Below are 14,939 nucleotides of genomic sequence, written 5' to 3'. Positions count from 1 at the left end.
TAGAAACAGATAGGAAACCCGTTTACATACTATAAAGCAATACTCGTGGATTAGTTATGATCAAGGCCCTTGTTCCTGAGTCTGACAAGTGAAAGAAGTTACTGAGCAGTGCAGGGCAGCACAGTAACCTTCTGAACTGGGCTGTCTGTGTAAATGGTCCCTAAGGGGTAGACAGGACACAAAGGGCTCTTGGAGGAGACACTTCCACCAGGCTTAGAGGGACTAGGAGAATTGGAGAGGTTAAGGGAGGAAGAGGGACATTGGAGTGAGGGACATTTCTAGGAAAAGATCAAGAAAAGAAAGTGTGGTCTAGGGACAGTGTAGAGCCATCCTGGAATTGAGAAGAAAATGTGCCCGAGAACCAGGGAGACGTAAAGTTCAGAGGGTCAGGATGGGCCAGAGTATCCTTTCCAGCCTTAAATGTCAGACAGAGAAGTTGTTAGGAAAGCTTCTAAAAGCATGAAAAAGTCAAGGAGTCCTAAAGGCCTCAGATCATCCAGTCCTGCTCCCCGTGTCCTGTGCTTTATGTCTCCTTAACAACCTAGACAAAGACACCAGCGCTGTGCATGCTCTTGGCTTCCTGGTGCCAGACTCAGTAGCTCTCAACCCCGTGGAGGTCTTTATCTGTCCACATCAGTGGTTTTCGACTTCCTGGCTTATTAAAAATAAAAAGAAGAAATTCCCAGGGCCCAGCCTAGACTTCTCAAGCAGAATCTCCAGAAGGGCCTGAGAATCTGTCTTTGAAATGAATTCTTCCTCTTTCCCTAGGTGATCTTGTCATCATGCAGGTGTGGGGATGTGTGCATGTGCACTCTCTGACATGCGTCCTGAACGTGGAAACCCAGCAAGGACACAGCAACCCATACTGTATCCTACTCATCGATATCCTATTGTCGTTACAAAAGTACTTCCCCTCACCTCCCTTCCTCCCTTCCTTCCTCCCTTGTCCTTTCCTCATTTTTTAAATAAGTGTGGTACCAGATGCTTTGATTCAACTTGAGGGTGACTGTGGATCCTGAGTCTATATCCAAGGCCAGGTGTCATGCCATTTCTGTACATGTATTAATCTTCACAGCAACCCTGTGAAATGGGTGCTGTTACTATCCCCATATTACAAACAGAGAAACTGAGACCCAGAGATTCAGTTACCTGCTTATGACCACATAGTTCTAAAAGGAGAAGGGTCAAGATCTGAACCTAGGAATACTGGCTAACAGTCATTGCTTCAAACCATGCCATCAGACTAGAGAGGACAGTAAGGTGAATGAAGAAAAATATCCTCAATGTCTCTTACCAGAAACAACCACTCCAACACTTAGTCATTTTTACAGGCAAAACATTAATTGAATCAACCTATTAATTTTATATGCCCTGCTTAAAAACCCTATGGTTAGATTATATTTCCTCTATCATGTGTTCTTTACAAATTGATTTTTGACAACCATGTATCCCTCCTTTGTTAGATCTCAAAGTTGTTTTTAATTTTTTACTATCATATTATGATAACTATTCTTGTTTATAAATATTTTACTGCAACTTTGGTTCTATAAAATGAAGTTCATGTGCCAAAGGTACTTTTAAATTTAATGCATTCTAGGGGCCCCTGGGTGGCTCAATAGATTAAGCATCTGACTTCAGCCCAGGTCATGATCCGATGTTTCATGGGTTCGAGCCCCGTGTTGGAATCTGTGCTGACAGCTCAGAGCCCTGGAGCCTGCTTCAGATTCTGTCTCTCTCTGCCCCTACCTCATTCATGCTTTGTCTCTTTCTGTTTCTCAGAAATAAATAAATGTTTAAAAAATGTAATACATTCTGGATATTTTAAAAAATATATTTTTGAATCTAGCTAACTCTTCGACAAGCAGTGTGTGGGCAGGACCACCTTCTCACCCTTTTGCCAACTTTGCCAATTTGGAAGGTGAAAAACGGCCTGCCCTTGTTGTGTCCATTTACATGTCTTTGATTACTATTGAGATGGACTTTTCTGTGTTTATTAGCCCCTCGTACTTTGTCTTTGGTGAGTTGTTTACTCACTCCCTTTTCGTTTGCCCCAATGGCAAGCTTGTATTCTTCTTATCTGGATGAGTTCTTCAGAATAATACCCTTTTGACCCTCATATATATGAGAAATATTTCCCCAACTTTGTGCTTTGCCTTGTGTCTGCTTTTTAGATGCCAGTCTACTTGCAAATAAGGAAATCTGAATTAAAAAATGGTCCAAAGGAGAGGTCAATGTTTCTGAAAATAAGCGGGGTCATTAGGCAGATACCTTCTAAAAAACATGGTTAGTATTCATTCTAATACCAGGACTTCTGGCATCTTAATTTCTGGATTGGAGGGGACTGAGGAAGTAATTTCACACTTCTTTTGCTCTTCAGGCTGGTAAGAACAGAGGCAAATCCTTAGAGAACAACCTCAGTGCAAATTGCTTTCAACTTTTTTGACATAGGTATTAAAACGCCACCCCAAGTACCAGTGGTAATAAAGAATCCAACTTAAAAGGGGAGTAGGTGTAAATGTAACACATGAGATTTTTTTCTTTTTTTTGAATCTTGCTAGCCAGTTGCTGAAGAATCAGAGAAGCACTCCAAGTTGCTTCCCCTCCCTCGTCTGTGAGGAAAACCCGAGCTATTTGAGGCTAAATGTTGACATGAGTTTTTTGAACCAAAATGAACTGTTCATATTCCCTTGCGCTAAGATCAATCACCACATCCTGCCCATTGCTCTCAAGGGAGAATTAGTTCCACTTCCTCTATTTACCACCCCTTTCCTCTGTTCTGATGATTCCCCACCCATATGTTGCAACCCCCTCTCTACAACCCTCCTGTCTTCCACCTAAATGCCTATTTTGTGCAGACGTGGCGGCTGGATCTCTCCCCACTCAAATGAACAGATTTAGTCCTATTTTCAAAAGAGAAAGAAGTGTAGGGACCCCACAGGGACATGGGTGCTTGGGAGTGGATTCTTTCTGAGATGAAGCCACACGACCCTGGCTTCCATCTACACTGATTTTGCAAAGAAAATTCACATAGCACTTGGCTGTGGAATGGGTTGAGGAGTTAGGATCTTGAGGTCAGGTTGTCTGAGTGCTGAGGAGAGAGGAAGCCTTACAAATTCTTGGGAAGGAGGATTCCATTGTTCCTCATGACAGGGCTTAGCAAGGGGTGGTGATAAACCGACTTTCTCGTCAGGGAATCCTCCTCAAGAATGGCCTAAGAAGTACACAAGGGTTTTGTCTTTCTGTTCTAAAGGATTTCTTGAGTTTATTTTTATTTAGTTATTTAAAAGTGTTTTTTTAATTTTTAAATTTACATCCAAGTTAGTTAGCATATAGTGCAACAATGATTTCAGGAGTAGATTCCTAAATGCCCCTTACCTATTTAGCCCATCCCCCCTCCCACAGCCCCTCCAGCAACCCTCTGTTTGTAATCTATATTTAAGAGTCCCTTATGTTTTGTCCCCCTCCCTACTTTTATATTATTTTTGCTTCCCTTCCCTTATGTTCACCTGTTTTGTTTCTTAAATTCCTCATATGAGTGAAGTCATATGATATTTGTCTTTCTTTGACTGACTGGTTTCTCTTAGCATTATACCCTCCAGTTCTAGCCACATTGTTGCAAGTGGCAAGATTTCATTCATTTTGATTGCCGGGTAATACCCCATTGTATATAGATATATACATATACCACATCTTCTTTATCCATTCATCTGTTGATGGACATTTAGGCTCTTTCTACACTTTGGCTCTTGTCGCTAGCACTGCTGTAAACATTGGGGTGCCTGTGCCCCTTCGAAACAGCACACTCTGGTTTTCCAGAGTGGCCGCACCAGTTTGCATTCCCACCAACACTGCAAGAGGGATCCTCTTTCTCTGCATCCTCTTCAACATATATCATTGCCTGAGTTGTTAATGTTAGGCGTTCTGACTGGTGTGAAGTGGTATCTCATTGTGGTTTTGATTCGTAGTTCCCTGATGATGAGTGATGTTGAGGATTTTTTCATGTGTCTGTTCGCGACCTGGATATCTTCTTTGGAGAAGTGTCCATTCATGTCTTCTGCTCATTTCTTCATTGGGTTATTTCCTTTTTGGGTATTGAGTTTGATAAGTTCTTCACAGACTCGGGATACTGTTTATCTGATGTGGCATTTGCAAATAAGGGGCTTTTGGAGTTCAGCACATCTATCTTCTGTCTCTCATCTCTCCCATGACATAAGCCAAATTATTCTGTTTCTGTTTTTTTTCCTGCTATCTTGTCCTGGCCAAATACTCAGCCTGGGAAAATCATCTATTTGTCCATTTGCGTAATGCTTTATAATTGATTAAGACCAAAATACTGTTTTGTGGCATTACAATGAACTTCAAACTCAAACCAGGAGAGCCAAAGACATTTTATTATTTCCCTGGTTTGTAGTCGAAGTAACGGCAGTGACAGGAAAGTCATTCTCCCAAGTACCTCAGGCTGCCTTTGCTAAAACTCTCACAAGCTTGACAACACAGGGGCTCTCTCCCTAACTGCGTAGGAAATTGCTACTTTTATTTCTCTCTACTAGCTCAAGGACATAGGAAGATACCCAATAGCACTTAGGTGTTTCAACACACACACAGGCACACACACATGTACACACACACCGTATTCCCTTTGTCCCACAAGAATGATCCGTTTTGTTGTTGGTGTCGAGCATCAGATGGCTGCTGAGAGTGTGTGAAGAGGGGAAAAGATCCAGGTTCTCAGCCTAGTCCTGGTTGTTTTCAAGGGCTGGGTCCATCACTTGCCTACTAGGAAGGCCTCGGCTGGTCTGGCTGGTGGGGATCTGCGAGGCTGGGGCTGGACTGAAGAATATATGGGGGTCAGCGGAGCGTGTGGAGCCCGGAGCCGGCGGGAACCCCAAAGGCTGAGGCCAGCTATTAGAACTAGGGTGCTCTGAGTGTCCCGTGCTGAGCACAGAGTGGAGGCAGGGAAGGGGGGACCGGCAGCATCACCAGAGCTGACTCCGGGATGTGCGGGCCACAGAGCTGCTGGGTGAAAGTGGCCTTGCAGAGAGAAGCTGCTCTGCTCACCCTGGGCCAGGTCCTTCGTGTTTAAGCGTCTAAGCATGGCTTCCTCTCTAGTAAACGGAGGAAGACACCTACCTCCCTGGACTGCTGAGGATTACAGGGGCTGATGGGTGTGGGGCTCTTGATTCAGCCCAGCCCAGGCTCCGTGCTTCATGCACTCCAAAAAGGAAAGCACTGGGGGTGTCTGGGTGGCTCAGTCGGTTCGGTGTCTGACTCTTAATTTTGGTTCAGGTCATGATCTCAAGGTTCATGAGTCTGAGCCTCACGTTGGGCTCTGCTTTGAGGGAGCGGAGCCTGCTTGCGATTCTGTCTCCCTCTCTCTCTACTCCCCCATCAAGACAAATAAACATTTTTTTTAAAAGTTAAAGGAAAGCATTATCACTGTTATTATCAACATTAAAACAGAGTGTTTTATTTGCAAAATAATAAGACATTCTCTCTAAAATTTTAATTCTAGGGTATTATGCTTAAATATCAGCCTTACTTGCTGTTTGATAAAGATAACTGCGTGGCCCAAAGCCAAGGAAAGTGCTGGGAAGTGGCAGGGAAGACAGATGCCTTCTATTTTAGAACTGTGAGCCTAAAGTTGTAAAACAGCTGCAATCCTTACCACATGTGACAAGGGCCTGGTCCAAAGCCCTCTCTCACCCGTGTCCTTCCTCATGGGGTAAAATCATCCCCTCGAGCCCGGTGCTCTGGAGTCAGACCACCCGGGACTAGATCATGTCTCCTCCACTTTTAATCTCATGGTCTGGGGCAACCTCTCCCCTTCTCTAAGTCCCAGCTTTTTCTTATGCAAAATGGAACAAACATAGTACTTTCTTTAAAGGATTTTTGTAAGATTTAAATTAAATAAGTCATGCAAAGCATTTTATACTAAATACATTTATTATTCTTATCATCCCTGGGTATGACCAAGGTGCCTCTGCAGGTCACGACACCCTCCTTAGACTATCAGAATGAAGTCTGTCTACTCACCAGGGCAGAAAAGAGTTCCAGGGAGTGCTTAATTTAGGAATAAAGACAGAAAGTCTCAACCTACAGAATCCTTTTAGCCCTCGCAATGCCTAGTGTACAGGCCACTCTTAGGAGCCCTGAATCCTCCGGCTACATGATTGAATGGCCCCAACCCATTGGTTTTCCCGTATTTACTGAGTTGTAGTTCAAGCTTGAGTTCTGGCTTCAAGAGCACCTCAGGGACCATCACGCCAATGCCTCCGGCTGTTCTTTTAGCCAGAGGTTAAAAGTCTGGACCCCAGATGGCCTGCGTAGGTTCGAATCCTGGGGTTAGCGGTCATTAGGTGTGGGGTCTTGGGCAAGTTACTGAACCCCTCTCTGCCTCAATTTCTCATTAGGTAAACAGGATGAGGGCTGTTGCTGGCACCTACTCTACAGGGCTCCTGTGAGGATTAATGTGAGTTAATCTATGTTAAGCTCCTAGAATAGTATCTCATGCAGCCTTGGTCTCTATGCATGATCTCCATAGCAGCTGGTGTGGTGTCTCCAGCGCTGGGCTGGCCCAGTCTGCCTCCACGTCAACCTGATGATGATGACTAGAAGTTCCTTGTCACCTGCCAGCTGAACTCCAAGTGCCTTATCCTTAGGGACAAGACTTAGCCCTCCAGCCTCAGCCTCCACTGGACCCCTGTGGACACGGAGCTAGTGGTTTCCTGAACAATTCATGCTATATCTAACCTTCAAGCAGTATCTAGAAGGAGCTCCCCTGACCTTTCATCTCACTAAAACAGGTCTGCCTTTAAAAGAACATCCTTTAAAGAACCTACAGGAGTGTTACTTGAAAAGCAAGGCTGTAGAAATAACATCTTTCAGAAAGTGTACCGAATCTTTTCTGTGCCCCTTATTTGTGTGTAAATATTTATACGATTTAACTCGGGTTTAGTGGCTCTCCTCTGGACACTAATCACTTTCTATCATCCACCAGTGTTTGGTGAAGCACTAAAAGTGCTATTTGTATGGGGACACATTACAGAGGATTCCTGGGGGCCGTCACATACAGTCATGCATGTGCCCCATGGTTAAATTTATCACAGCATTTGTACATTGTTTTATCAGTATTTTTAACTTCTCTATCTCCACCCCCAATCCTCTAAGCAACATGAGGACAAAAGCTTCTTAATTTAATTTTCTGTTCTCAGCACCCAGTGCAGTGCTTGGCACCCAACATGTACCAAATAAAAAACCAATAGGCTAATTGATGGTCACCTTCTTAGCTCTGCCTGCCATGCTGAGACCCAGAAAAATAATCATCCAAACCTTCAAGGAACTTGCAATGTAATTGGGAAAGCAAGTCAAACTAATGCAGATAGATAACCAGAGCCTCAGGCAGTACATATTAGTGTCAAATGAATGGAGTCAAAGCTATGTACTGTCAGTCAGAGAAGGAAGAAATTCTGAGGGCTGAGGCAAGCGACGAAGGCTTCTTAGAGGAGGTGGGACTCAACCAAGCTCTGCATCTTGCAGATTTTCTCAGTGATTACACTACATGGGTGACATTGCTTCTGGGGGCAGAGTCTACTGTGGAAGGAGTCTGGACGTGGCATTCATACAGACTTAGGTGGTACCTAGCCTGCCTTTCCATCCTCTTGCTGTGTCTCCTAGGTCCCTTTCTGAACACGGTTTCTCATGTATGTGAGTAATTGTGATCTTGAACCCATTGGTGAATCTCTCTTAGCTTCAGCTTGGTCTGTACTATTGAAATACTAATACTTAGCTCATATAGAACACATTTTTACCAGGTCTCTATATTGTAAGCTTTAAGGTTTATAACCTCTATCATAGAGAGTTGTGAGAAAATTAAGATGATCTAATACATCTAAAAGAAACAGGTGTAGGGATGCTTCAGTGGCTCAGTCAGTTAAGCCTCTGACTTTAACTCAGGTCATGGTCTCACAGTTTGTGGGTTCAAGTCCCACGTTGGGCTCTGTGCTGACAGCTCAGAGCCTGGAGCCTGCTTCAAATTCTGTGTCTTCCTCTCTCTCTGCCTCTCCCCCATTCACACTCTGTCTCTCAAAAATAAACAAACATTAAAATAATTTTTAAAAATTTAAAACAGGTGTAATTCTTAGTACCCAGTAGGAATTCAACAAAGAAGCTCTCATTTTAGTTGGACTCCAATATTAGTATTTTTAGTTTACAGATCTATCGAAAGACTTTCTGCAACATCATGAGAAGTTGAAATCCACTTGAGCTCTCTCTCTGCCTTGAGCAAATGGTCCATACAAACTGCCTCCTATGATACAGGAGTCTAGAAAGTCATAAGAGAAATAGACCTTCCATCTTGATATTTCTTGAAGATCTGTGGATAGTGCCATTTCTCACAAGATAGACTTTAAAAAGCCAGTGTCCATGCTGATTCACTCAGTGTTCTGCAGCATGGCAGAATTGCCAGGTTCAGAGCGGATGATTTCATCAGTGACTGTAGTTACTTTTATTAATCTTGAAAACATCTTAATATATTCCTATAGCCCTTTCCACTTCCCAAAGGCAAGCTTCAGCTTTAAATCATTCTAACTTCTTAGCAACATGGTATATAGGTTGACCCTAGCTTTCCCGTGAGGAAACCAAAGTTCATAAAGGATGAATGACTCACTCAATGTTCTATAGTAAAGCAGGGTCAAAACTAGGGTGGGGTGCCTTGAGTCACAGTTCCAAACTTCTGGGCAAAGTGGAAAGTTCTCTTTGGCAGTGATTACTGAAGAGGGGTCAGTGTGGGACTGCTCCATCATAGCAAGGAGTGTCTGTTTTATTCTTGTCATTGTTTAGAATTGGCACTGGATAGTGACAGCAAAACACAGACCAAAGTCAGCTTTATCTCTGTTTTCAAATGGTCTACAGGCAATGCATCCCTTTATTGACTGCACTGGAGGCCGATGGCTCCCATCACTGGCCCTGGGCAACTACTGCTCTTTGGTGAAGAATTATAAATTGGTTTTGTTAAAAGGAAAAGAAAAAGAAAAAACACTTCATTTGAAGGAGAGGATTTTGATTTCTAAGCTGAAGTGAGTTGACACCAAAGAAAATGGGAGAGATGCATTTATAGATCCGTGTAGTGTGGCTGCAACTTCTCTTGACTCAGGGAATTGACAACTCGCTGAACAGGGTTTAATAAGTTTGGCAACATAGGTTGCCATACTTAAAGCTTACAATGTAGAGACCTGGTAAAAGTGTGGTCTCTAAGAGGCAAGTACTAGTATTTGAATTGTATAGACAAAGCTGAAGCTAAGAGAGACTCATTAAAGAGTCCAAGTTCACAATTACTCAGTAGTCAATGTAAGATGAGTCTGACTCCAGCGGACAGACCCTCACCACTGCTGTCACTATCTCTCTGCCCAACAATATCTGAACAGTCATTCAGGCAGGAAAAATGCTAGTGTTGCAAAGGAGACACATCACAGAGGGCTTCCCATGGCCACTATTTGTGGAGATTGAGCCCCGCATAAAAGAGTCTGGCCAAGGAGGTCAGTGGGGGGCTAAGAGAACCCAAGCTAGGTATTTTTCTAATTTGCACAGAGGTGCCTTTCTGGCCAGCAGTGAGTTTTAGGTTCACGCATGAGAGCAGTCTGTTGCCCTCTGTTTCCTGTTGCTTCTCTGAGCACTGTTTGTCAGTTTCTCAGATGTGGCTCTGCCTAACTTCCGGGCCGGTTCCAGAGTTACAGGCTCCTCTACAATCTCCCCTACAGGCTACTGTAAAGTGCCCAGTCGTGCATGCCTCTGGCACGGCTGTTTTCAGGGACATGACTGGCATCCCCTCAGAAGCTCGTCCTGGTGAAAATTAGACACTCATTAATCTGTGTGGCAAGTCCTGGGTCCTGCGCACCGGGGAGAGCGACAATCAGGAGGCTGCCATGGGTGGGCCTGATATTTGAGAGCCAGTCTGTACCTCCCTATTACTGTTTGGAAACTAGGACCAGGGCATTTTGCAAGGCCTCTTGGGGACACACCTCAGGGTGAGGACTTCTTTTCAGTTTGTTACCATCATAGTCACACTATCTTATCAGTGTTTGCTGAGTGAATGACCTTTAAATGCACATGAAGAGGGGTGCCTGGGTGGCTCAGTGGGTTGAGCCTGGGTGGCTCAGTGGGTTGAGTGTCCGGCTCAAGTCATGATCTCATAGTCTGTGAATTCGAGCGCCGTGTTGAGCTCTGGGTTGACAGCTCAGAGCATTTTTAAAATGCATATGAAGATATTTATCCTACTGACTCAGCAATGTGGGAACTATGTAGTCTGAGAAGAAAGCTTATATATCGCTTAAGCTGTGTTAGCTTCTGGGAGTTAGACAACTTTGCTTTCTGTTTCCATTTCTGCCACAGCTTTTGATGTGACATTAAACGAGTCATTGTCATCTCTAGGAGGCAGATGAAAGGATGGACTCGCCTGTCTCTGGGTGCCTCCACACCGGCCCGGTGGGTGCGTTTAATCAAGCTCTCACACACAGTAACACGTTTCACTGCATTTTAGAGCTGGAAGGGAGTTTAATGATCCTTGGTCCAAACACTTGATTTTACAGGTGCTCTTCATAAAAAAGACAGGACAGACAGTATTGTCTTCTTTTTACAAAGTAAAATACTAGAGCCCTGAAAAGGCGAACCATGTGCTCAAAAGGAGATGAACTCTGGCTCATGTCTCTACTACACCACACGCTCAGCTAGGTTTTACTGGGTCCAGTCTAGCACCGTCCAGTTTTCTGCCTTATTTCCGATGGACACAGAAAAACACCTACCTAGTGCGTGCCCAACCATCATCTTCAAGCGCTAATGGCAGTTGGCCATCCTGTACCGCCATTTCCCACAGTTGGGGCAAATGATACATCAGGGAGACCAGCAGGAGAAATGCAAGTTTAGTTCTGCTTGATTTCTTACCAGAGAGTGTACATGGACAAACACGGAAAACAGCAGTTCTCCTTGCTCTTAGAACAGTTTCTGGGGGAGCAGCACTGCTGGGGCCTGGGGTCAGAGCAGGCTAAGTCGTTCTAATACAGGCGAGTTTGACCATGAATGACGGTCACAATGGGAATAAAGCCCTACACTTACTAAGTATCTAAAATGTACCAAGCATTTAACAGATCTTGTTTCATTTAGGAAATGAAATTTCTGAAAATAGAAGTTTAAGAAATAAGCCATTTTAGAAAAAAGCTATAAAAAGGAAGAAAAAAAAAACTTGAGTCTGAGGGTGGAAGTAGTATCACAAAAGGAAAACTGTGACAGGCTTACTATGTCAGTGGCCATGCGAGGGCCGTCTTGGGTCTACTGAGAGTCTGCTTCCTCTTGCATCACATTCAAGTCACCTGCTTCTACTACAAGCAACTAAAATAGAGAAAACAGATTCTTTAAAGAAGTGGGCTTTGGGGTCTTACCAGGAGTCTTGGCTCTCCCCCCGCCCCCAGGGATCTCTTGACTGAGTTTCTTTATTTCTTTCTTTTTAAATTTTGAATGTTTTATTATTATTTATTTTTGAGAGAGAGAAAGAGAGACAGAGTGTGAGCAAGAGAGGGGCAGAAAGAGAGGGAGATACAGAATCTAAAGCAGGCTCCAGGCTCTGAGCTGTCAGCACAGAGCGGACACAGGGCTTGAACCCATGAACCATAAGATCATGACCTGAGCCAAAATCTGATGGTCAACCTACTGAGCCACCCAGGCGCCTCTTAACTGAGTTTCTTAACTTCTTAGAACCTCGGCATTTTCATCTGTAAAATGAGATTTAGAAAATATAGGTTAGTTATACATAAAATTTCTTGGATAGTATTCACAGATTCTAGGCTTTGCAATAAGAATCGAAGGAAGAGAAAGAGCAGAGGTGGACGGAGAGAGGAGGTCATTTATTACACTTACTATGTTTCATTAATGTTTGTTCTTCAGGACAGGGCTTAGGGTCCTTTAGTAAGTGGTGAATTTAAGAGCATTCTTCTACAGATTAGCTGCTTTCGAATTTTCTTCCCTGAGCCTAGTTAATTAAAAATTACCATAAATGATCTAATTAAGACCATTGACATTTCTTTTCCATAATTGCAAAGGGACTTAACCATGTTAAACGACATGTTAAATATTACTCTGCTACGGAACTCACTTTGATCTGATGTTAATACTAATTCGTGGAGTTAGTTATGTGGAGAATAAGTTAAATTCATGGGACAAATGGGGAATCTGAGACCCCTTTCCAACACACAGGGTCTATCTCTCGGAGCATGTAGGAAGTGAAGCAAAGTAGCAGGACCATCCAACTTAACACATTCGGTGGCATTTGGAGCGATGGTGGGGAAAACAGGCTCCCTAGTTAATTTCACACTTCCTCTATACATTTCAAAAACCAAGGTGTGACTCTGCGGCTGAATTTTTAAAAGACCTTCAGAAGGCAAAATGCCAGGTATTCTGCAAACTCCCTGCCTTAAAAGCGTTTTCTGTTTCTGGTGTCTGTTTGCTGTGGAAAATCCCAATCTGTTCAGTTAAAGCAAGGACTTCAAGCTTCCCAAGGAGGGATACTTCCTGCTCATTAAGGCTCTGGCTTTCCTGGAGCTGCTGGCCTTTGTCATTCTGAGTGTGGGCATGTTGGAGGCACGTCTGCAATTTACAGAACTCAGGAAAATTTGCTGAAGAGGAAGGAGAGAGGGAAGCCGGCATTCCCTGTGTGTCTGCTGTGTGCTGTCTTCTAGAAAGCCCTATGAAGGAAGAGCCATTAATTGTCTGCATGTGACGTGCTATGGAATCCAAGCCCACAGGGGTTCCCTGCCCCTAGGCCACACTGCCTTTCCACCAGGACACCCCATCGGCTCCGAAATATCTAGAAGGTCTTGCAGGGTAGGGAGGGCAGCCCTCTGGGGCACCCTGCAAAACTCTCCACCAAGACCCTCAGCCACCACCTCCTTGCTGCAAATTGCCCCAGGTTTGTTTTCTTTGGCTCCCTCATTAATGAGTTCCACAGGACAATGCTAAGTCTAGTTATGCAGCCTTAATTGGTTTAGTTACAACAAGATAATTCCTTTTTTCTTCTCTTGGAGGCCTTTTTGTTTAAAGACATTTTAGCTGGAAGACGCTAATTATCAATGAGGAGAAAGTGACACCTGAAGAGTTCATTTTCCATCCTGGTCCTTGGTGTCTCCTTTGAACTCCCCCCACCCGGCCCTCTTTCCCACTTTATCACTTCTCCCCCACCATCATAAAAGAGCTTGCCCTGGCTGGCGGCAGAACTTTCTTTCTCACTTGCCAGGGAGCCGTTCTCTCTGCAGCTGTCTCCCAGGCATGGATAACCTGCGTGAGACCTTCCTTGGCCTCGAAGAGGGCCTGGGCCCCTCCGACAGCCCGGGCCTGCTGTCATCCTGGGACTGGAACGACAGGGCAGGGCCCTTCGAGTTGAATGAGGCCTCCCCCACGCAGAGCCTGTCTCCGGCTCCATCGCTGGAGTCCTACGCTTCTTCCCCGCGCCCAGCCGCGGCTGGCCTGCCCTGCGGGCACAGAGGTGCTGACGACGGGGGCAGCGGTGGCCGTGGGGCCGGTGGCCTGGTGGAGGTGGACTACGGCATGCTGGCCTTCCAGCCCGCCTATCTGCAGGGCGCAGGGGGCCCCAAGACCCAGAAGGGCGCCAAAGTCAGGATGTCGGTCCAGCGGAGACGGAAGGCCAGCGAGAGGGAGAAGCTCCGCATGAGGACCTTGGCCGATGCGCTGCACACCCTCCGGAATTACTTGCCACCGGTGTACAGCCAGCGGGGCCAGCCGCTCACCAAGATCCAGACGCTGAAGTACACCATCAAGTACATCGGAGAGCTCACAGACCTCCTCAACAGCGGGAGAGAGCCCCGGGCCCAGAGCGCCTGAGCTCCGCCCCAGGACCACGACCCACCGGGGCCCCTGGGAGGGGACAGGAGAGGACCCGGACTAGCTCACGGAACAAGGAACAACAGCACTCAGTTGTTGTTGTTGTTGTTGTTGTTGTTGTTGTTGTTGTTTTAATACAGTAAGCCTGGTGACTTTGTTTTCTGAAAAGTTCTAAGGGAATTCCCATTGGACTTGGTGGAGCCACCAGAACCCTTAACAGCCAGACAAGCAGGGACATCTTCCCCCCCACGGTTTCTCAGGAGCCGAGCCCCTGGCGAAGAGACAGATAGCTTTGCCCTTCTCTGCCTGTCCAAGGTATTTTAGGGGACTGATGACTTTAAGTGCATTTTATCAATAATGTAAAATTGTCACCATGAATCTTCTCTCATTATTTTGGTGGTGGGAGCTTTCTTTCTGTTGCCGACTAAACCCAGATTTTGTGTAGCATGCAGCGTGACACCTGGACTTTTATTTAGAATGATGCGTATCAAGTAAAGGGCTGTAGCATTCCTGTTTTTATTTTGTCTGTGTGCTTGTGTGGGTACTTGTGTGCATTTGACTAAAATCATGCCTTTGCTTTTGCAGGAACCAAAATCACGTAAATGCAGAAGGAATTAGCATCGCGGTAGAGAGCAAGGCACAGACAGACAGACCTCGTTAAGACACAGTGAAGTACAGGCCAGCGCCTCCTCTCAATGCAGGAGCAGGAGGCTGCCCTCGCTGGAAGCCGGGGAGAGAGGGTAGGAAGGAGGAGGAAGGGGGGTACTCAGCACCACAGGTGGGCCTGAAGCAGGGCCAGGGGGGCAGGCACTGCCTGGGCCAGGCCTGCTATGCAAACAATGTCACTGAATCCCTTCACTGGGTTCTTTCTCAAACGGAGAGATTGGCTCAAAAAGAATGAGAGACTATTTTAATTGTATAGAGGAGAGAAAGTGTTGGGGTTAGAATTCAAGTGTGTTGCTAGGCCCTCCAGAGGGAATTGTTCTTCCTCCTCACATCCCCCTCCTCCAAATCAGGCCTTAGGCATCTGTTCACACCCCCCCCCCCCTTCACGGGCC

The 14,939-nt window shown here is 45.3% G+C and overlaps 1 protein-coding gene across 1 annotated transcript; it reads left to right on the top strand.

Moving 5' to 3' along the window:
• Positions 1 to 13,308: 13,308 nt before the first annotated feature.
• MSGN1 (mesogenin 1) lies at positions 13,309 to 13,881 on the top strand. The gene has a single exon (XM_029936382.1). It carries the CDS (start codon positions 13,309 to 13,311, stop codon positions 13,879 to 13,881), a length of 573 nt encoding a protein of 190 aa, XP_029792242.1.
• Positions 13,882 to 14,939: the final 1,058 nt, after the last annotated feature.

The sequence above is a fragment of the Suricata suricatta genome, chromosome 4, assembly GCF_006229205.1.
Source record: "Suricata suricatta isolate VVHF042 chromosome 4, meerkat_22Aug2017_6uvM2_HiC, whole genome shotgun sequence".
Taxonomy (NCBI): domain Eukaryota; kingdom Metazoa; phylum Chordata; class Mammalia; order Carnivora; family Herpestidae; genus Suricata; species Suricata suricatta.
Note: the sequence above shows the minus strand (reverse complement) of the source record. Positions and strands in the feature narration are given on the sequence as shown.

Excerpts from the sequence above, each read along its gene's own strand:
- MSGN1 (XM_029936382.1), top strand. The coding sequence starts at position 13,309 with ATGGATAACCTGCGTGAGACCTTCCTTGGCCTCGAAGAGGGCCTGGGC.